We start from the raw sequence: 25,867 nt of genomic DNA, 5'->3' as shown, positions 1-25,867 counted from the left end.
TGAATAAACATAGCTCTAATGTGAATTTCTGGACACAACAACATCGAAGAGAACGCAAAAGCAGATCAAGAAGCAAAGAAAGCAGTAAAATTCCCAGATACCCCAACATTTAGTATAACACCTTATGCAGATTTGAAAAATAAAATAAGAGATCTCATCTTAATGTGATAGCAGACACAACAACTAAAGCAGCACACCAAATTAGAAATGTAAAAACACTATCTTCGGCTGGCCTAACCTCCTTGTGAAGATAAGTGATAAGGTAATCATTAATAGATTCCGAATTGGCCACACCCGTCTTTCACTCGGATACCTCATGGGAAGAGAAGAGAAACCAGGGTGCATCTGTTGTGGAACTGAACTTTCAGTCAACCATATAATCATAGAATGGCTCCAATACATAGACGAAATCAGCAGCCTCAACATACCCAACACCTTAGACGCAGTACTCGGATCTGACGCGAACACCACTTCAAAAACTAAAAAGTAAACTGTAATACCAAATTGTATAACCAAATTTAACAAAAAAGAAAATTTTTAACTAATGGCCATTGCTTCTGATGTTAATTAAGGACAGTTATAGAAAAATATATCTTGCTTTTTGACCTTCAAAATGTTGTGTCTAGTTTTGAAAAACCAGTGCTCTGCGGAGATCCGCGGTAAAGTTGGGGTAGCTTAATGTTTACTAGTTTAAGATTAATTTAAATATCTACTCATGACTCAATTATTACTCATATAGTTTTTTTGTACTTTTATCAGTTTTATATAATATTGTATTATTAAATTGTATCATTTATTCATTTAAGCTCATAAATAATACGATAATATACCTTGCTCGTACTTACCTCTTGTCTCTGTTATTACACTAATAGCCATGTACATTAAATTTCAAAAAAATTTTAAAAGGGTTGTATCATTTTTGTCAAAAATGAAAGAAAATCGATTTTAATTTTTTAATACAATTTTTATAAACATATTTTACAAATATTAAGACACCAGGGCCGCTGTAGCATAATTTTACAAAACCTCAGTCAGCAGCCATTGAAACTCCGGTCCATCTGTTTTGGTATGAAATAGTTACCCTGTAGTGTAATTAGGTGTATATATATACATATATATATTTATATGTAGAGGTATTATGTAAGTCACATTGATAAATTGGCTCTCTAAACTCGTAATGTTCCCGTAGACTAAAAAATTTTATACGACCGTAAGAATTTTATAATAATATTATATTCGCTGAAATTGCCACTAATTTTTCTCACCGCAATAATAGAATAAAATAATATGATTATCCTTCCTTTTATTCCTCTTCCTCCTCCTTATCTTCTTCGTCTTCGACCTCGTCCTCTGGATTTCCATAGGACCTTTCAGCCGGGCTAACCGTTTGCTTGTCAATCCTCTCCAGCCACGGTAGCAACTTCAACACCTTCGATCTGATCGAACCTTTACTGAAACCGTTATTTGATACCACCAAAGTTTTTAATGATTTAAGACATGCCAATTTGTTGAGCTCTTTTACATCGCTTAAGTGGTTCTCTCTAAAATGAGAAAAAGTGTATACAATTATAATTCATACTTAGAAAAAATATTTAAAAAAGACTAGAATAAGAACATTTGGCAAATAGATATCCTCTTCGTGTCCAGTAGGACGTGATAAGTGTACTTTGTCAGTCACTGAGTAAGTCACTATGCACAATGTGTTAAATTTGAATTCAATGATAAGTTATTGCATACGAAAAACAATTCTGAGCGGATACAGTATGTCAGGTTATATCACTAAGAACATACATGGTTATGTACCTACCTATTTGTATTGTTATCATAGTCATTGATTTTATTAGGTATTAAAAATACACTGTAGATTGTATTACATTTTGATGAGAATAAAGTATTTATTAAAATGTTATCAATTACTATTAAAGTGTATATCTATATACCGTATATCATTGTTATTAACTTTTGAGTCAAATTACCTAACTCTTACTGTATAATGGCATGAATAGTTTCATGATATAAATTCCTGGAAAATCGCTTGAAATCATTATAAAAATTTTGAATTTTCTTATGTATAATAAACAATAATTTGGGCCTTAATAGAAAATGTTGAAATAGTTGATTTTTTAATTACAGAAAACAAATACTATTAATTTTGTCAAAAAATAATGTTGCTTAAAAATGACTCAATTTTTTCTGATTTTCTTGAAATGATTAAAGAATTTTCATTTTTAACCTCCTTAATGTACCAACTAGACCTAATTCGGTCACCAACACTATACTTGAAGTATTTTTCTAGTATAAAACTTGTACACAGACACACACAAATAACATTCCTACATCATTATAAAATCAATACATTCAGTATTTAAATAGGTGTTTGTGTGTGTGAATAATTTGGTTTAATATCACAATTTAATGATGTTTAGAATAAATTATGTAGTTTCTAATAAAAGTTGTTCAAACTGAAAAGTTTAAAAAACTGTTTAAAATACAAAATCAATAATAAGTATCGTAGAGGCATTATGAAAATATGTTTTATTCAAATAGGTACAGTACGTTTTATTTAAATCAGCAATATGACCTAACACATTACTATTTTAATACACAGATATTATACCATAAAATATTTATTTCAAAAATCATCCAATGAATATTTTGACAAGACTAATTTGAACAAAGCAAATACAGATATTTAATGAAGAAGAGTTGAATTATTTATAATTTAACCTTTGGAATTTGGATTAATAAATAATAATATCGGGAGGCATCTGGAAAACTGATGACGAAGAACTAATAGAAATGTTTTCTCGTAAAAAATGTAACGGTTTTCTACATCATTTGTTTTATTTAATTGTTTTTTGTAACGATTTGTTGTTTTTTACTAATCGCAATAATTGCATTTCAATGATTTTTAAATTGAATTTTTTTTAAAGTAAGACTGGAGTTTATTTTTAAATTGATCGAACTAGAAACAATAAAATTAAACGGTTTTCATCCTATTACGTTTCTTTATCTAATCAAGATGCACTCTAATAGTATATATATATATATCATACACTTAATTTGATCAAAAACTACCAATTTATTGTTGTAGGTTTGCGCAAAATAATTTGAAATATTACAGGCCATAGAATTCAAATTATTATTTGGCATTTAATTTAGGCATTCTAAATGGAAATTAGTGACTTCTAACTGATAATAATATTATTATGAAACGTTTAATATAAAATCAATGTTTGTTCATCCAATTTTGTACGTCTATGTTTAAATGTGGGTGTAATATAATGTGTTTTAACAAATTATATTAATATTTAGTAAGTACTCAATGCATTTAGGGTTAACATGTTTATAGGTTTTGTATTATATGTATTAAAATGTATTATTGAACGGACATTTGTTTTTAGTAAAAGGTGATACAATAATAAAATAAAAAATAATTTATTGCAGGTACTGGTTTTTATTGAGGTAACATGTTTGATGAGATTTTTTTAATTTACATTTAATGTTACCTATACTATTTGAGTATTGAGTGTATTGTACAATATTACCTCAAGTTTAAGTAAGATAAATTCATCAGATTTTCAGTAAAACCATCCAAGTTTGATATCAGGTTACCACGCAAGTGTAAACGGGACAAATTTCGTAAATCGTCTAACCCATTTAGGTTGCCAATCTTGTTGTAGCTCTGATGACATTATTATAACAAAAACATGTTTCGTGTTAGTGCATTCCAATATGATATGAGTTTTCAATCAAATTACCAAATACAATATACGTAATTTATTGGATACAATCACAAATTGTTCGACTGTATCCAAGGCGTTTCTGGACAATGCCAATGTGGATAGGTTTGGGCAAACAATTTCTTCGTCGGAGTAGTTTTTATTATGGTTTTTGCTCGGCACTTGGGTCAGATAAGAAATGTTGTTGTCTGAAATATTGAAACGTAAGTTTGCTACTATGACATGAACAGAGTACAATGCATAACTATGACATCTGTAGCGAAACTATCACGTTATTGACAACTATTATAATATAGTTTTTACTGCAATATTGAAATTTTAAAAAATGCGAGTTGAGTTATATATCACACATAATCATTGAGTTTTAGTATAAAAACGTGCCTATATAGTGTAATATGTATTATGTTTGTTCTATAATTGTAATTACTTAAGCAAGCTTAACCGTCAAATTTTGTTTTTGCTGTTTCGTTTTTAAAAGAAGCGTCAAAAACTGTTCCTAAACAGTTTAATTTCTGAGATTTTTACTGTTTTTAGGTTCTAAAAATGGACAGAGAAACTTTGCCTTTACTATAATATTTTGTCATTTTTAATTTTCACATTTTATGTTTTAGAGGAGTGAAATGCTGAAAAAGTTTTCAAACAGTACATCTATAATTTATTACATATTACGTATTTTACTTTACATTGGTAATTGTTCGAGAAAATCACAATAAACAAGAGCAGAAAATGTCGTGGAAAATAAAGCATGCACAGAAAGTTTTCAATAGAAATTAACTATTGTTAAGCCCATCGTGAGATTTGTTTTTTTGTGGTCTTTGGATGATCTAAAAGCTTAACAATTGTCAAATGCAGACTTTACAGTTTTTGATTAATCATAGATTTGTAAATATTTGTCAAATATAGTGGAAAATTAGGGAATAAATCAATAATATTATTTAATTCTATTTGAATTAATAAAACGTCGACACCTAGAAAATATAAATCACCTGGAAAAACAGGTTTTAAGCATTCCATTCACAATCATTGGATCGTGCAGATGAGATAATTTATACTATTGTCACCACTGTTGAAGTGACGCTATATACATACAATTGTTTTTCTTTTGAAAATATGTTTGTGTAATATATGGACGTCATCCGATATGTGGGCCACATTTTATCCCACACCATTTACAAAAAAAGACACAAATCAATAACGGATAAACAAAGTACTCCGACAAAAAAAAAAAACTGAAACTATTTGGTTGTAGGTTATAATGGATACTGAAGAGTGACTAATTATCGTTATAGCATCGATTAAAAACCAATTAAGTTGACCCATTCAACTCTAATTATTTTTTTTTTTTCTCAAGTTTAATATACTTATAGGGTAGATATATGCATTATTCACAGCTATATTATAAAGGTACGATTCTAATATACTCATCAACTTTAACGTTGGTAGAAGCAAACAGATACAATGACTTTCATTTCAACAACATTTCAATCCTTTTGAACTCAAATAAACAAATAATATATTTAAATATATTTACCTCATTATCTCAACCGAAATAATGGTATATTTAATTTGTTTCTATCAAAAATAAGTACAGAACAAATTTTAGTGATTCTACTATTTTTATATTCTAAGAAGTAAGAGTGTTACTTTTTTATAGAATAAAATACTAAGAATAATTAAAATTTATTTTATCATTAAGTGAATTGAAATTTATGATATAAATAATATCTATGAAAGCGTAAAAATATAGTTAATAGTTATAATATGTTTTATTAAGCCTACATTAGACTCATAAAAAACATTTAATATAATAGAAATAATGTTTTCTTAAATGCAAAGTTTATTTTTATTAAATATTAATTATTCTCAGCATCTTGGCCATTGGCTAGCAGTATTTGAATTTTTGTTAATATCATTATTTTAATATTTTCACTATAATAACTAGCTAGTTATACAGTGTTTTTAATTTTAATTTTAATTTAGTGCATTTATTTCTATTTTCTATTAATAATTAATAAGCAATTTAATATCAGTAATTAAATTAAAGGGTAGGTATAAAGATTGACTAGGTCTCTTTATTTCTGAAACCACGTAAAAAGCAATTCCGTTGAAATTGTTTTAAACAAAAAAAAAAGAATAAATAAACGGCCGAAACCAGATGGTATTGCTCAGTTAATTATTATTATTTATTTTACGAATTTGAAGAAAGTTCTTTAAATTGTTGTAATTTATTTTCGGAAGTTAAGATAGTATATACAATATTTTTTTTTCAACAATCGCTATCAAAAAAAAACATTTTAATATCTTAATATCACAATTTTTATTTTTTACTAATAAATAACAATAATTTTTAAATAACGTTTTTTGTACTTGGTACCTATGAACAAAGTAAATGTGCTTATTAGTTATTTTGTCGAAATCAAAACGTTTCTTCCCATTTTAGTTGTTATAAAATAAATACATTATGAGGCTATTTATTAGAACATAAAGATATAGCGTAAAGTATTACCTATGTATAAATTAATGTTTCTTTACATACATTTTGTTCCCTATATGCTTAAAAACTAATCAACCATTTTCGATAAAAATTAAATTATTAGAATCATTTGTATTCGGGCAGGGTTCTTAGTTTCGTGTTTCAATTCATATTATATTAGTTGCTATAGAGTAGCTCACACATGAATTTAGTTTCGGCTCACAAAAATAGATTTTTTTTTTTTTTTTTTTTTTTTTTTTTTTGGTTTTTTTTTTGTTTTTTTTTTTTTTTTTATTAAATTTATTTTTTTTTTTGTTTTTATTTTATTTTATTTTTTTTTTTTTTTTTTTGTTTTTTTTATTAATTTTTTTTTTTAATTTTATTATTTTTTTAAAAAAAAAAAATGAGAAGCAAAGTGTATGATTGAGGTTTATTGAATCAAAAAATACCCAACCAATTTTGATTATTCAAGGTTCAAATAGTAGAACCAGCTATAAGATGGCCTTTCCGCCATTCAATATTATATTCGTTTAAAAAATATGTCTTGAAATATTGATTCATGCAAGGAAAAAAGGTTACTTATTAGTTATTAGTAATAACACACCACAAATAAATCACTCATTTTGGCTTCATTTATCCTAGGGTGTAATTCAGCTAATAAATTATTATGGTTAATAGTTGTATTCACCATTACTCATTAGGTTAAGTTAGACTATATAGATTATAGGTACTTGGAGTCTTAAACGTTAAATCGAATTCTTGTCTATTAGATTAGTTTAGGTAAAGTTTCCTTTCAGATAGATTTTACATAAAATAATTCGATTTATGAGTATATTTACCACATATTAGTCAATAAGCCATTCAAAAATATACACATATTTATTATGAGTTCAACAAAATATTATTATATTAAAAGTGCTGGCTGACTTATTTCGATTAGTTTATAAATAAATAACAATAACATGTAGTTTTGTATTCGTTTAAAAATAGGTTATGTATAGTAAGAACTAAGAATGTTAATAAATAACATAAATATACATAAATAAATATTACTAGCTGTGACCTGTAAGATATCTTAAGTGTTAGAAAATAAGTTCTTAATTTTTTTATACTCGCAATATAATTCTGATATTTAATAGTTTAATATTCACTGCTTTTTTTCTATCATAATATATCATGAAAAATATTCAAGAATTTTTATATGAAAATACAATTTATTAAAATATTTAATTAGAAAGTTTATTAAGAATATTAAAACAAGTATATTATACAAGAAACTGCACAGAAAATATTGGTGCATATAATGATAAGAATATATATAATACCTACAACGTTATTATATTTTAGTAACCAATAAATGATAATATTTTAAACAAAATCAATTTGTATACGATAGGTTATATTTTGTATTTTTAAAAAAGTTTAAAAAATAGGTGCTAAGAAAATTGATAAATCTCTCCGTTGAATTTGGCGTCAGATCTGTCTTTTGTGTTTTCCTTATAAACCTTTAACGAGTCTATTCGATTTTCACAAAGTCGGACACCTGTCAAAGGATTTTCCCGTTTTAAATGAGATTTACGCATAGCCCGTATAGTAAGTACCTATGGGTATTGGCTATAATACTTGACAAACAAATCGGCAAGCGAAATTCAAGAAATTTGGCCACTAGGATATTATTGTCCAAAATATATTACCAATAATAATAATAATAATTTAACCTCTATAGTCGTATTTATCCTATTATTGTTACGGATGTTTTTAAAATCAATTTGAAAAAAAATTGTTTTTATTATAAATTACACATACATTTATAGGACGTTTTAACCGTCGGACTGAACAATATTGTTTTAAAATTTCAGTCAAAGCGAATAAAATTATAATCAGAATAGCATAATATCAATTGTTGTAAAAAATAATTAATATAATATATTGTTCGTTACAATAATATTATATACAGTAATTTTTTAGTTTATTTGTTCACTTACCGCCACTGGTAGATGGCGTTGTATATATATTATTATACAATAAAATTATGTAAATTACGCAGTGATCGTATAAATATGATTTTATAATATGCGTCTAAATAATATATTATAATGTTTATACGAACATTGTAACCATTTAAATTCAATAAAGTGAAGATTCGTTATTAACATTTTCAAATTATTGTGGTTAGGGTTAATAGTTAAATATTATGAAAAACAGTGTCAAGATTTTAAGATTCAAAAGTAATTCATTGTTATTCTACATACACCTTGGTACCTACCTAATGTTTAAATAAAATAAAATAAATAAGTTAAAGTATGTAATTATATATCTTATCTTCTATATATAAAAATGAATCCCTATTTCCCTTGGTCAAGGCATCACGCGTAAACGGCTGGACCGACTTCACTAATTCTTTTTTTGTTGTAATTGTTATTGTCAGGAGAAGATTCTTATGTAAGAAAAAATTGAGAAAGTTACGTGGAAAATTTAAAAAAAAATTAAATTAAAATAAACTAGTATCCCTATATATTAGATGCTCCCGATGGGACTGGAAAAACGTTTTTAATATTAATATTATTTAATATTATATATCTTAAATTATACTAATTATATTAATCTTATATTAATTAAATAATTATATAGCCTATACAGAATAAATGTAACTCAGCTCGGTAATTATAACAGATAAATAAATTGTCGATTGTGAAATCTTTTTTTTCGATAACTGTTCAGTCTTTCCATGCGCACAATACAACTCATCAAATATTATAGGCATATAGCCTATAATTTATTTATGTTACGTCATCAAAAAAATACAAGAAATTTAAACAGCGACAGCTTGACCTTTTCGGGTTTTTTACAGTCTACATTCAGTACCCACCAGTCATGGTAACCCCCAACCACTTAACTCTTGACCTACGTCACGATGATAGGACTATCCAAGAGAATAAATCTTTTGAAACTGTAGGTTTTGCAATTATAATAAAAATTAAATACATAATTTAAATAAAAAATAAAGTTGATGTGTTGTATAATATTAATAACTATGTTATAAATATTTTACATAATAATAGTAATAATTAGTTAAAAGAATTGAGATGATCCATTTTCCAATAGGTAACATTTTAAAATTTTAAATAATAATATAAGGTTATAAACATAATTATAACAATACAAGTTTCAATTTGAAGTCGTAAAATAATTTTGAGTAAGAATAAGAATATTTTTATTAAATTCAGAAGAAATCAGCGGATAAATTATAAAATTAATATTCAGCTAAGAACTTGCATCATACTGTAAAGTATTAATACGATTTGTATGAATAATTTTGATAATATATCATATCTATCTAAAAATGGTACGGCTTTAGTGCTCCACCATATGGTTAATGACAAATAATTTAAAGTAGTACTTATATATGTATAGAAATATTTTACATTTTTTCATAATAATAAATAATAATACTTATGGAAGGAAATAGTGAGTTAAAAAGGAGTAATTCACAGTGCATATAGTATAAACTATGAATGATCAATGATCATACCATGTGGTTGCCACTGAAAGGTCTGTATTAATATTTATAGTATAAATATATATTATGTGGTGGGGGGGAAGGAGTTATAATAATTAAAATAAGAGATTCTTAGCGTCATTATACGAAGCTGCGATGTTTTTGATCGTAGGTAGCTAGAAGTGGGATTCTTATTGTCACTCACTGAACGCTTGTTGGGTTGGCTTATCGGAATAAGTAGTTTGAAAATATAAAACATTTCTGGTACAACACTATAACCATTTTAGTTTTAAGGTGCTAGGATTTTAGAAGAGACTAAGAAGATAGAAATTGAGTTTCACAGTACGCAACCGTCTTACGTCCGTTGATGGTCGACAATAAAATTGTAATTTTCACCTTAATATTTTAGTTAAGAGTGTAGATTTGTGGTGTCAGACTTTGTGTGTCATTATATTTTAATTATATATTAATAGACTTTTTACCAGAATATGAAAATAAAGAAATATATCATCATTAAATTAAAATATATAAACTAACATAATATGCGTCCTATACATGGCTCACTATTTTAAAATAATAATTGTATTAATAAATATTACATTTTATTACAGATTTATATTTATAATTATTACGAGTCACAACCATAACGATGTTATATATTATGTGGTATAATAATATATGCTACCCACATTTTTTTAAAGTGCATAGAAATATTCTTACGAACTTAAAAATGTATGTCCCAATTATAAAAATGTCATAAGTTTTCCTTGCAGTAACATTCTGGGAACAAATTCAATTTAAAACTTCTTTAAGTTATTCAGATTTTTTGGAAATTTACATTGATATTTGAATAATTTAAAAACGACCGGGATAAAGAAAATGTGTAAAAATCATAATAGTTTTTCATATATGCAGAATGCACAAAAACATTTGTAGATAATCTTATTTTCATATTTTCACAAGAATCATACGTTCACAACATCTCGGACCGTTGAAACCGAAAATATCTCTTAATTTACTATGCGAAACCATCTCATGTAGGTCACAGGGTCACAGACCAATTGCTGAGTCAATTGTTAAACACCAATAATTATGGTACCTATCAAAAGTCTTGCAGGATAAAAAGTAAAAACCTTTAAGTTTATACATAAGTAATATGTACAGTAAATATGCAGCTTAAAGAAAAATGGCGAAGCTATAAACTAATTTTAAGCTTTTTTCTGGGTACCATAGTTGTCTACACATAATGTCAATAATAATAATTATGACACTATGTGTGGACAACTCTGTAATGTAAGAGCATTATTATTAGCGAAGCATGTTGTATCTTCAATATTGCATGCGTTGACTATAAAACGAAGTGGGGATTTGTATGTTTTTTTATAATTTATAATCAATATATTGTCTAGCATATGAAACTACGATTGTTAATATGTAGGTAACATTTCACCGGTAGGTTTATATCGAACTTGGCAATCGTATAATATTTTAGAAACAATGTTATGTTAAAATCATATCCCGAAAACAAGAAAAAAAAATATTCTTCCTTCAATGAATTATTATGAACGTTATCACGGTTCAATTATTATTATAAGGTTTCGGAAAAAAATAACATAAAACTCTTCCGAGACTAAAGTCTTTACGAGACGCTTCAAGACTCGTTTGGTAATGGTATTTGACTAATGCGAATGAGGCTATTAAAAATAGTACATAATAATAACTATTATAGATGTGAATGAAAAACGGCTGAATGTCATGAAATGCTGAATTTATTTATTATTTTATTATCTTGTTGTATTTTTCTTACAACAGCAACGCACATAAACCTATTATAGACTATATATAATATTTAGCAGCTTTTTTACACTACTATAGCTGCTTCAAGCTACACAGTTAGTCAACGTGTATGAATATATTTACAAATATATTTGTAAACATTTGGCTAAAACGATTTATTACCCGTATCGTCTATGCTCGTGCATCATATTATCTAATTTGTTTTACGTTTTCTCGGAAGGATTGACAGATAACGATTTATTATCGTAATCAAATCATTCAAATAATATTGTTCTATCGAAGGATTTGTACGCTCATGATGATGACGTTTTACTTTATTCAAAATTCAATCATTACACAACGTTCACATTCATATTTTTTTCGATTTTCATAATCATTTTTACTTTACGTTTGCATTATTATAACTGTTTGTGCCTATTAATGCATTTTGCATGATATTTTCTTACCAGAATGTTTTGACGATAATTATATTTTATGACGTGGTCGTTTATGACATAGAATGTACCTAAACAATAATGTAAAAAAAATAAAACGATTATACTTTTATCGAGTCCAATTAAACATACTATGTAGGTTATTCTAAAAAAAAAATATTTAATTTCGTCTATAAATATTATTACAATTTTATAATGTAGATAAAACTTAATTTTAATCACAAAATTAAAATTTTATATAATCAGTCTTCAAAATTTCATTTTATTTTGTTGTTGTTGACTTGTTAAATTTATTTTCATTAAATCTCTGTCAATTTAAGTGTGCTGTACACGCATGGGTGAGTATAAATTTCATAAAATGAGGGAAGTCAATTTTAATTAATCATGTAAATAGTAAAACAACTGGTTATTATCATAATACTATAATATACGGTACGCTGTATACGAGATTTTATCTAAATGATAACATCGGCTTGTACCTTTACTACCATTGCGCGTTTTGTAGTTTTGTATTTTATTTTTCTGTATGATTTGGTATTTCATAGCGTTTTAATTATTTGAATTTGATAAATTAACAATATTTAAATATTTAAACCTCGCTTGGTATTTTTTAAATTTTTTTTGGTATGCACCGATATTTTGATGTGGTCGATATCGATCATAATACTAATATAATTATTGTAAAATAAATATTTAATTATTTTTAAATTGGCGTGATTGTAAAATTTAGAAAAAATAATAGTTGGTTATCCTATATAGTATAAACCTATATATAATATAATAACGTTTCGTGACCAACATCTTAAGAAAACTCGTTTCTATATCAGTTTAGCATACTATTTTTATTCCTATAAATTACTATAATTTTAAATACCTTTAATACAAATTACAAGATATTCATAGTATAATTTACCAACAATATTTCCTCTGGAAAATTAATGTACCTATATATAACGAAATCCGAAATAATTAATAATAATATTATCATATTATTATACGTTATAAAATAAAGTATACATATAACATATTATATTACCTACCTTATACCTATAACCCAAAACTTCATAAAATATGTATGCAAATTTGTAGTGCGAAAACCATGCGATTTCAAGTATAAGCATTAGGCCATCATTCAGCGTATACGTCTTAGATTAATTAAGTGTGTTGCTTAACACACAATATAGGCTCATTTTTCAATATCACTACGAATTTTCGTTTAAAAAAAAAATGGTTTTATGGAATAAATATTACTATGACACTGTACACTTTTTGCGAAATAATCTATTTTTGTTAGTTTTTTTTTATGATAACCGTGATATTTTTTAATTTCACAATCCTATGCACAGGAATTTCTATCAAATTGATCGATGTGTTATATATTTGTTCAAAAATGTAAATTGTATAGGTTGCGTCGTACATATAATAGGTATGTAAATGTAATATTTATACGTTAGGCAATATTTTGTATTATTAAATATTTTATTACCAGGTACTCCTCAGACTACGGTCGATCGTACGGTTTGTGTGGTAACATGTAGCATCACCCTGTACATAATATAGGTTATGGTTGTTGAAAACTAATAAAATAAAAAATAAAACTATCGTATATTCTGCCGGCATTCATAGGAATTGTATAATGTCACGAGGATTCGAATACGTGCGTATACCTATTGTGTAACATAATATATTATTGTATTATTGTACTGCTATTGCCGTGTCGTTGTGCGCCGGCGAAGGGGTGAAAAGGAAATTTCTTAACCGCCGAGCCGCGCAATATTATTATAATGACGTCGGCCGTCAGAAACACGCCGCGAATAATGCTCGCCGAGAGTGTACCAGCCACCGTAATTATATAGATACACATTTGGATATTATATATTTATATAGGTATACTACAGTAATAGTGGGTATATATTATTACTCTGCACCTGGACGAAGAATCCCGCTCAGCCCCATCGCGTCTACATATTATGCGTACGGCCGTCGAATATAATATTATTTTAATTAATCGATAATCGATCGTTTCCGCGGTACTGACCCGGATCGGGTATTATAAATAATATATCATATTATTATATTAATATAACGCGTCGGGCCATAATGATAATTAATGAAAAACACGTCCGTCACGCTTTACATTATATAATATTTTATTATTATTATTATTTTAGATCCCACAAACCTATATAATGTGCGAAACACGGTCACGTATGCATCCGATATATATATATTATGTATATTGTTAAAACGCCATTGTACACGTCTATTGCCCACATAAAATACACTTTAATACCTACATCAAATGCCCTTCGACGGTTCAAATGCATGTCATTTGTACGTAGTGCACTTCTACATTAGTATCATTAGAAGGATTACTATTATTGCCTACCTATGTAAACGATTGATGTACGAAACGTATGTACCTACGACTATCCCGGTGTTATATATATACAGAGAGGTCGGGTCGTCCCTCCCGTGGGTCGTCGATATTTCCAGTCCAGCAAATAACGATATATAGTCGTTACCTATCCGGAGGAAGAGCGAGAAAGAGGATATATTATGTACATATACTACATAGACGGATAGCTCGAATTTATAAGAACATTTAAGTAAACTACGTATATATAGTTGTATTATTACAAAAACAGTACTCCGCGTAGAAGCCGTTCGCGGTGACGATTATTGATGATTGATGGTATTGGATATATATGTATAAAGCACGGATCTTTATGTTCGAGGAAAAACGGGTTCGTGACGCCAGGTGCTCTTATTTTTTTAGTAGGTAAAGACGTTCCCGAAACTTCGGTCCTGCAAGTGATTGATTATAAACGAAGGACTATTTTACGTAGGTACGACGCCTATCTACTGAAATTTAATCGCAACAGAATCCCAGCACGTATAATCGCGGTTCATCGTATTATAAAGAGGTTTCCTTGACTAAATATTAATCGCTTTTGGCGTTTACATAAAATTTAACATGTTAATAAAATTAACTCAAGTGCTTAGGAATGTGTTTTAAATGGTCCGACTAATTTACAGCTAAACGATGAAGTCACACTTTTTCATAGTACTTTAATCGTTAAAAATCGATAAAAATTATTAATTTCCCTAACCTCGTATTGGAGCTGATTATTCTTACAATGAATTATGTATTCACAATTGAGATAACCGCGAACAATTTTAATTTAAAACTTCACTTTGCAAAAGTATTTAAATTGATAAAAACATATATATTTAAAAATACCATAGGTAAAATCACTTCAGCGATGTTTGATTTAATAAAACCCTTCCTGAAATTGAGTCTTGAGAACACTATGTCAAAATAATAGAAATAAACGACTCATAATAAACTGTCGAAAGTGATGAAAGTTGTAGCGACACGCTATAAAAATTAAGTACATTAGAAATGTCAAAAACTTTTAATAAAATATTTTCAACAAAACTACAATATTATCCATTTTTTTTTTCAAGCGATTGAAATGTATATAAAACAATCGCTTTTATTTGTGATGATAGCTACTAATTTATTCGAAGGTTTAATAATTTATAGACTAAGTAAAACATAATATTCTACATAATATATAAGTAGGAATATCACATTTCAAAACTTATCAAAAGGTAGAGTTGTGTTTCATTTTTTGTGTTTTTATTTTATTTTCATAAGTTTAAATTCTAAAGTTCATTTAAAATAATCATGAAAATGGTGAATATTAAAATATAATTATGGTAAGGACTTAGCCTCAAGCAATGTTTTCTCTATAATGTACATAGAATATCCCAGATGTATAGAATCTATGTTTATTTCAAAAAAACAATATAGGTACCATCCGTTGTTAAACGTAAAGGCAACCTTCTAATATTTTAAATTGTGTATACAATATATGTGTTTAACGTCTGCATAATATTATAATCAACCGTCATTCATTTTGAAATCAATCAATAATATTCTAAATAAATTTCTTCATTCATCACATCGTTTGAAACGAAATGGCGTCGTGATTTTATCGAGTTGCCAGTTACGGGTGGTTGTTTGTACTTGTATAGTTTTGTGTGCTACCTATATTCAATTAAAAATTGTAAAAGTTACGTTTTAAGAAATTTCGGATATAAGTCAATAAAACGAACAAACTAACTGTATCAGTACAAACGTGAGCTTCAGAGTTTGGAGAATATAAATCGTAAGACTACTACGTATATTAGGTACCCATACGAACGAACGAGAGAACAAACAAAAATTTGACCTTTTATATATATATATATAGGTATTGTATTGCCGACGTTGTGAAATCTATATCGAAACACGAGGTTTAAAGGTTGTGTAAGGATGGAAGGGATGATTTGGAGGACAGGGAGGAGTAAATCCCGGATCCCAATAAACACGTACTCGAAACTGCAAATACACCTAAAAGGGCGAATCATTATTGTTCGTCATCGTTATAAGCCACCTATACAATATATATGCTGTTCTTCGACCAACAGTTAACGGACTGAATTTGCACGTATATAGGCAGGTATAGGTAGGTATAAAAGGCTACGTGAACATGCTCAAAACACTAGACAATAATCGTATTGAAATGAAAAAACGACAAGCGTACAATATTATAAAAGGTAATCGTTATCGAGCAGTGTGTTATTATATTATACAAAAAAAAAAACAACTACAACAAAAATAAATAAATGAAAAAAATGTCGAAGAACCGAACCCCCCAAAAAAAAAAAAATATATTTGATAAATGACATTGCAGGAAGCTTAACCCCTTCGGAGACTTGCACAAGGAAAATAATAATCGTAAAAAATAATAATATGTATAGATGAATAATAATAATAAAAAACACCGTAGAAAAATTTTGACGTTTTGAAAGAAAAATGAACCTGACGCTTTTGAAAGTATTTGAAAACATTAATTCTAGTAAGCATTCCCCGCGGGAGATAAATGTTGTTTTCACCCCTAGAACTGAGTGTTGTAAAAATGTGTGTATTATACACCTATATTATGTGTGTGTATAGTGTATTTGTGTGTGTGTGAGTGTGTACGCGCTACGTGTAATGATATGTTGTAATATGTATATTGTATATAATAGTGGCTTATCGTCATTAAGTAACTTTTTATATAATATAATGTATTACCTATTCTATACTTATATAATACGGGTGTCAGCATAACCGTCGAAATCCTTTGAAATACACTCGATATGCAGTTTAATACAATGTCATTTTTCGTAATTATGTTTTGTACCTACTCGTGTGTATAAATTACATGTATATAATACATGGTTGCCCATATATGTATAGTGATGAATTGTATAAATTATTAAAAAAATGTGTTGTATACATAATATTATACATTATTATTATAATATATATTTTGCAGTCATCGATATAATAACAACACAACACTTTGTTATTTAGCTAATAATATTAAAGCTTACGACGTATCCGGAATACTTCGGACAGTTCGGTTGGACATAATAATGTTTATGACGGATATAATATAATTATATTTTTAAACGGAATATTTGGGTCGGTCAACTCTGCAATGGCAAAACTGTATTTAGGTCTGTTATTTATAATAGTGAATATATTTCACGCGCGTCGGTTAATATAATATAATGACATGCGTTCCTCATTTAAATTTTACAAAAATAAAAAAATGTACCAAAAGCTTAACATATAGGTATACATTAGCTATAAAAAAACAAAATTAACATATTGTTATTTTTCTGGCAATTATTTTATTTAGAAAAAAAAATTCTTTTATCTTTTAATTTAATATAGCGTTGTACAAATTATTTATTACACAAAACACAAAAAAAAACTATTAATATATTATTTTATTTTTACATTGAAAAAAACCTGTAAATGTAAAATAATAAAACATTTTTGTAAATAATAATAATAATAATAACACAATCATCTCGATACAAAAAAATATTCATACGAAGACAACGTTACTATATTATAATTATAATACGAAACTGCATATTATATTCTAATATGTGCTTTATTTGTCAATTTTACTAATCGAGAAAACATATTAAAATATTTAACAGTTAAAATAATATACAGAGCCAAAAGCCAAAACAGAAGCCAAAAACAATGTCCAATTCTCTCTTCGCATTCCGAATTATATATCTAATCATTAATTTAATTCATTAGGGCGTTCAACTATCAATGTTATTTATGGATTGGTTGGTAAACCAAAATATTGAAAGTATTCGTTTTAATTATGACTTTGTCATAACAACTATGTATTTCTTTAAATAATACAATGGCCATTATAAATGCTGTGGCTCAGAAGGTAAAAATTTATATGAATATACAATGTGAACTTTTGTGATTCAGTCTTTTTCGCAGAAAACACATGAACTCGAACGAATACTATAAGGTACGTTTAACGTGAAATACGTTGCACATTTATTGTCCACGCGCTGTGCATAAATTGGCGTTTGTAATACATTATCATGTGTATAGGTACGCGTATATACATATTATATGGCTTAGGTTATTTTTGTGTAGGTTGCATCTCGCTGCAAAAGTCGAGAAAAAGTATATAAGTAATATATAAGTCGCATAATAGTCGTATTACACAGCGTTTACGTGAAAAAAAAAATACATTAAACATGTTAGTCATTAGTTCAATTGTAGCGGTGGATAGAGCTGCTAGCTCTATATTATGTCTTGTTTAAATTTTTTTTTCCCTCTTTTTACTCTTCGGAGACCTTCGACTTTTTACACGTCGTAAACACGACGAAATACCCCGACAGCTGCCTGTCAGTGCGTGCTGCGGCGGGACGCGACGACGGTGTGCGTCTTCTGTATGACTGCTGCAGCGCGTTTCCCAAAAGGGAGACCCGGTGGGGTCAAAAGAATTGGCGTCACGTGTTAATCATTTAAACGCGCAAGTTGGTTTTTATTTTATTCCGGTATTTTACGTCGTTCGAGTGGTGTATCTGTCTTGCGCCGGTGGTATTTTTTGTTCCCTTTTTCTTTTTAACATTATTTTTTTGTGGTTTTATAATACTATACATCCTGTGGTTAATCGAGGCTGAGAGAAAATGCCTCCAAAAATAGAATAACACATAATATTGTTATTATCATTATTATTATATACTGCATATAGGTATAGTTGACGGTGGATACGAACGACCCGCGCCACCGCTGCCGTTGTGTTAAACGAATGTCAGGATACTTTATGACGTTCATTTAAATGGAATCCGTAAGGTGCAGGATATAATAAACGTAACCACAAGAGTATGTATAGTATAATATCTGAACTGGGGAAATTTTTGATATAATTCACTGCATATTATGTATATAGCGTTATGATGAATGTGTATTTGAATACGTCTTACGCCACTCGTACTTAAATAATAAATACATATAGGTATATACATACACGGAATACGAATATAATAATAATATATATTTACAAGACAGTAATAAACGTTAACCTTATATGCGCATGGGTAAAACAATATAATACGAATGAGTATAATATGTACACTCGGCGTGTATAATGCATCTACAGGTTAGCGATCGTTTTGAAAATACATATAGGATTAGTTTTAAATTAAAAGAAAAACATTAAATAAATTATGAGTTAGCATTAAAAATCGCGTCCACGCATTTGCCTGTTGTATACATATTATTATGTAAAAAAAAAAAACTATATAGTCAGGAAAATCACATTCAATATGCGATCGTGATGCAGCTGTTCCCGAGTACAACTGCATGCGGGATAAAAAATGAAATCCAACCATTAATTAACGTTTTGATATATCGTCTGATCAAATTCAATATAAACCTATTAAAACTTGACAAAACCAAAACTGTTACCATGTTCAAATAATAAGTGTCAGTGTCATAAATATAATATAAGTTATCATATGTGAAATACAGTCGAGTCGCGATAACTCTAAAAACTCGACAACTCAAACTATTTTTATTTCCCTCGAAATTATATAGTTTATATTAAATTTTCGAGTTTTCACTAAAATAATACAGAGTATCTTAAATTTATATTTTTTTTTTTTATCGACGTTCAACATTAAGTATAGCGGTGACCAGAGCTTGTATTCAGGAGAGGGACCAACCCGAAATAATTAATAGACTATGTTTTTAATGTAATAATGAAACCTAATGTCTTGAAAATTCATATTTTAAGAAATTATACGTAGATATAAATATAAATGAATAATGATGAACACACATACAACTATAATAAATAAAGACAATGCTACAACAGAATATCATTCAATTAATCGTGAAATTATAATAATAATAGAGCACTGAATTTCAATTGATTCCAAGTTTTTTGACTGTTTTTTTAAACGTTTTAAATTGTTCTTTATATTATTTCACTAACATTTCAATATATTTTGTACTTTTTTAATATTCGACTGAGGACTTAAGTAAAATTTATATAAATTTTAAAGTTTGTAAAATATAAAACGTTCCAAAAAAAATATGTTTACGCATAAAATAAACATTCAAAAGATGAACGGCTTTGTTACCGAGTGTGTGTACTGGGAAGAAAATATCACTCCCTTGGCGCCCGCCAACGGCAAAAGATTTGTAATATTGGTTTGTATTTTTGTGCCAAAAAAAATAAATTGCGAACAACTGTATTATTTTTAGGAAGTCGCGGAAAAAACTTAGATAAATTACGATAAATTACAATTGGTATTTTTGTTTTTAATAGCCCTAAAATGTATTTATATTGTTCACTCTGAGTACATGTATCTCTAACAAATTTTACGTTGCTGTTTGTAACTATAAATAATAAATGTATTTAATAACAGTATATTATTATTATAGTGACTTTAAAATACAGAAATACATTAGACTTGCAGTTGCCCAAACTATTTTATATTTCAAGTTATGTCTTGTTTGTATAATTATGTTTACTCTACAAAATATTTATGTTTTATTTTATAAATATTATTTTTGTATATATAAGTTTATGTACGAACAACGGAATAATCTTTGTTTAACCATTAGAATTTATGACTGACTACTGCCAGTAAATACTAAATATCGAAATTTCGGACTTTACGGATTTATGTTTGTAAATTCTGAAATAGACAAATTATTTGTAAAAACATGCACTACCTACAGTAAATAATATTTTATGTATTTAAATAATTTGATTAATTTTATATTTTGAGTTAATTTAATATTGTACCTATTATTAGTTATTGTATCAAATAATGTTTATAATTGTTTTTATTATACAATTTTTTTTTTTTAATATTTTAATTCCAGGAAACAATAACCAATGCAACATATAAGCAAACCTTTCATTGTGTTTAACCTAACCTCGTTATAATACTACATTATACACTATATTTTTTAATGTTTTACATTTATTGATAAAATAAAATAAAAACACTACCTATTCTTAAATAATAGTTTCACTCTTACAAATTTTATAAATTGAACATTTTATTTCATAACTTAAATTATATCTTACATCTATTTTGGACTCAACCTTAAAAGATAGCTTATCCATTTTTCATTTGTAGGAGAGTCCTGAATTAAATATAAAGTATTCGAAGTTTGACCAGATTAATTTAAATAATATCTTAGCGAAGATCAATCGGTAAAACCCCAAATTCGGACATTTACCAGTATTTAAAAGTAAAATTTTGGTATTAATCATAAAACCTAGTACCTACCTATAAAATATTTTTTTTTGCGGCAAATGTAAAAAGTACCAGAAAATCTATTTTATATACGTATTATATATTTATATATAAGAAGTATCTGGGTAGAATTATTGATGCATATCAGTATATCGCAATATAGGATGGTCGAATGAAATTTTACTATACTTACAAAAATATGACATGTTACGATGTTAATGTTTGAAAAATAATTGAAATTAATATTATGCACACGCAATAAAAACGTCATATTATTATAATATGGTATTGCACAAACCGATGTTTTTTGTAATCTTCAGCGTACAATGTACAGTGCAGCAGCCGATAAATAAGTGCATGGCATATATTATATTGTACACTACACATCGGGGGTAATAATTGAATGCATCCGATAAATTGTCCACCGAGAAAAATGGACAAGGACAATAGGGAAATATATTCACGACACTTGGCCGTTGTCCGACGGCGGCGATTGTGTCTTGATAAATTACCCTTTACAAATATGTATTATAATAATACTAATGAAAAATATATATATATATATATTATGTGTACATTTTATACAGTCGTGTATCACACAGGGTGAGTAGAATGGAAAAAAAATCACACCCCACTTACCGTTCAGCTCCAAACACTTTAACGACGGTTGCTTAAGGCCCAAGAGCGACGAGACTCTGTTCGAGTTTAGGGTCAAAACCTGTAAAAAATATAATAAAACGAATATTATACAACACTATTGTTATCCATTAAGATAAAAAAAAAAATGAAAAAAAAAAACATTATTAATGATAAGAATAAGTCGGGGTGCCGGTAATGGTATATTATATGTGTCATAACACTTTATCCTCCCACGGAGGAGTCGATTATCTCGTACAATATTGTATTATTACTATATTTTATACCTGTAGATACGGCATTGGAGACAGACAAAGGGAATCGATATTGTTGTGATCAGCTCGTACCACAACCACGTACCCCAACTCTCTGAGCACGTCCAAAGCGTTCAAGTCCAAGTGATTGTGCGACACGTTTATGAAAGACAAATACTTGAAGTTGGTGATTTCCTCGATGTTTGTAAGGTTTCTAAAACGATTAAAACAAGATGATAGTCAGATGTTGTTGTTGTTTTCATGTAGAATTTTATAACACCAACTCGTACATATTATATTCACAGTATAATTAATTATATCTACAATGGATAATATTATTATTCGTTTTACAAATAGAAAATTACACTATTTCTCGATAAGCGCGAGCAATCGGGTATACAATGAATGAAATTCAAATTTATCCTTTTTTTTCAACACAATTTCTATATGTATGAATAAATTATGTAATTTTGTGGACTTTTAAAATTCATTTTTTTTTTTGTTATACATCTATTTTCGGAGTTTGTTTAATTTAGTGCTAAAGCTCTATATTGGTTCTATTTTATCATAGGCTATATTTACTGTTTAAATAAATAAAATATAACTTAAAGTAAATGAACATGTGAATATTTTATTATTTAATATATTTCCATAAAACTAAAGGGAATTAATATAGGGGAATCCACCAAGCGTATAACTATGTAAGTAAAGTATGAAGTAAATTGTTTACTAATGTGAACTACAATTTTTTACTGTAAATGGTTATGGAGATAACTTTTTTTGAAAATGGTTAGCTTTACCAATGGGAACACCGAAGTGTTTTAATATCAGAAAAAAATTATTAAAATTGTTACAATATGGTAGTATTATGGTACAGCCATTTGTGTATAGGTATTTCAAATGTATACATCGTATTAAACTTAAATCTTCGACTCTGACATTTGATGGTTCGGTTTTTTTTTTACCCATACCTAATAATGCCGTTAATAGTTTTAAGTCGCATCTCACCTATTGTCGACGTCGATTTGAACGAAACCGTACTTTAAACCGTTTCCGACTTGGCCGATGCGATTCAGACATTTCCTGGCTTCGACGGCGGTCAGCGGGGTTTCGATGTATGCGTCCTCTTCCAATATGGATCTCGATCGTTGCGGATACTATAAAAAGTACGATATTTTTCATAAGCCATAGTCAGATAAATGTTTTTGTAATAATAAAAGTTACTAACGTAACTTTGTTACAGTTTTTTTTTTTGTTGTTGTTCTATTTGAAGATACGTACTTTTACCCTCTTGTTTTTGCAGACTTCAAATCCTTCTTCGCAATCCTCGGGGTACCCTTCTTCGGCATAGTTCTCGTAGCCATAACTATTAACCCACTCCTCCGGATATGCGTTTTCGTCAGTGACTGCTAATTCGCTGCGGACGGTGTTTTTAACGCCGTCACTGCCACTTTTCAATTGGGTGCGATCGAGTTGTTCGGACAATACTGCAGAAATCTATAGACAAATATTATTGACTTAATATTCACTTATACGACAATAAACGCATTTCGACTACACTATACGGATACAGTATACTGCAATTATATTATCATAATAATAACATTGTGCAGGTACATAACTTCTGCAGTGATAACGTAAATTAGTACCTATAGGTAATGTGAATTCATTCGACGTGTTATAGTGAAAAATTAGATTTTTCTTAACTTTTAAAATTTAACACTTACATTTTTTTTAATCATAATTATATTAATCAGTAGAATAAATGTGATCCTGAAAATGAACGATTTCTCCAAAGTGAGTCACGCAAATAATATTTTAGAAATAACACAACGAATATAATAATATAATGCGTCGTGTATAGTCAGTAGATAATGCAATCGTCAAACGGTCTGTAGTTTATGTAGAAATACGTTTTTATTCCATAGTTACTGCTTAACACAGCAATTACATTTTAAAAAACACTAGATCTGTCGACACAATCAATTAAAATATGTTTCGTGTGTCTGGTTAGGTACCACATTTTTTTTTTATCGCCATCACAAGTAACCGAAATAGAAACGAAATATGATGAAGGGATGTGGGTCGTTGGTCTTGCTCAACCCTTTCCAGGATAGTGGATGTCAGGGGGAAAGGATTTCGAAAACAGGGAGTTATATTTTTAAAATTTATTACCGGAGGAAGAAAGTATATACAGAAACACGATACGTGACGGTGTCGTGTACTAAAAAATATGACGTTTTTCCATATTGCAACTACTAATGCCAGATGCACTTCTTCACGTTCACGAGTGCGTGTCGTCTAGTTATGGTTTTTTTTTTAATTGAAACTTTTACTCCTCTCGCAATGATCAAGATGTAAACTCTTTTAAGAAACTAATAATATAGTTAAATATACCTACACACGATATACCACATATTTGACGAGCGTAATGCCAACAAAATGTCACACAATTTTACTGTTTTAATGTAGTTGTATCTTTTTATACCATTAAGTAATTGTTATATTATGTATATTATTATTATATAATATTTTTTTTCGTTTATAAGAAATGTAGAATCTTTATTGACCTTATCCAAGGCACAATATGAGCGTATGGGATAATGGTAAATTACATACCTTCATAAAAAAAGTAAATACATATTTAAATAAGCAGACTCACGATAAGGCGAGAAGTCACTCATCATAATAAAACTCACAAAAGGTTTTTTTCTAATATACACATATTACAATGTATATTAGTATGTAATGTATAAACTCGTTTAAAGCCGAAGTAAAAAAGTATACAATATTTTAATATTTTGGCATTGAAATAATAAAACATTTCGTACTTCAACTGATAATAATATACATTAGGACATTGGGTTTAGGTAGTAGATTTTTTAAGCAATTTTTATGTCAAGCTGTAATATTTATTGTGGTGATTTGAGATTGAAATATTTAACATTTATGTTATATTAAATTAGTAGTAAGTTGGTAACGCAATCAATTAAAAATATTTTGGTGTTATTCATAATATTGATTTATAAGAAATTCACAACAATGGATTACATTTCTGCCTAAAAAGTAAATAATTTTTATTTAAAAAAAAAAGTTGTTCCAAACCGATTTATAAACGAAACACGCCGGTTTACTTTTTTGACCACGACGACGAGGTGATCGAGAAATACCAATTATCCACCTCCCTAAAGTTGATTTTTACTTTTTTCATTAATATTGCTATCACGTTAATTTATTATCGTAATAATAAATTGTGGGAGGGATATACTGATCTGTCGACGAATTTCATACTAAACCGGTAGAACGTTTTGGACCACGTTGATTAACATAGTAACTGAAAAATCTGTACCACTTTGGTACATTGATTTATCCTATATCGAACTTCT

At 28.1% G+C, this 25,867-nt stretch overlaps 1 protein-coding gene across 1 annotated transcript; it reads right to left on the bottom strand.

The window, feature by feature from the left end:
• Window positions 1–1,291: 1,291 nt before the first annotated feature.
• On the bottom strand, window positions 1,292–24,223 carry LOC111036712 (leucine-rich repeat-containing protein 23-like). The gene is given in 8 exon segments (XM_022318844.1): window positions 1,292–1,541; window positions 3,549–3,685; window positions 3,762–3,931; window positions 22,231–22,309; window positions 22,515–22,695; window positions 23,490–23,638; window positions 23,763–23,978; window positions 24,209–24,223. Coding segments are annotated over 8 exon segments (1,197 nt in total).
• Between the last annotated feature and the right edge of the window lie 1,644 nt (window positions 24,224–25,867).

The sequence above is a fragment of the Myzus persicae genome, unplaced genomic scaffold, assembly GCF_001856785.1.
Source record: "Myzus persicae strain clone G006 unplaced genomic scaffold, MPER_G0061.0, whole genome shotgun sequence".
Taxonomy (NCBI): Eukaryota; Metazoa; Arthropoda; class Insecta; order Hemiptera; family Aphididae; genus Myzus; species Myzus persicae.
This window is presented reverse-complemented; position numbering and strand designations above follow the sequence as displayed.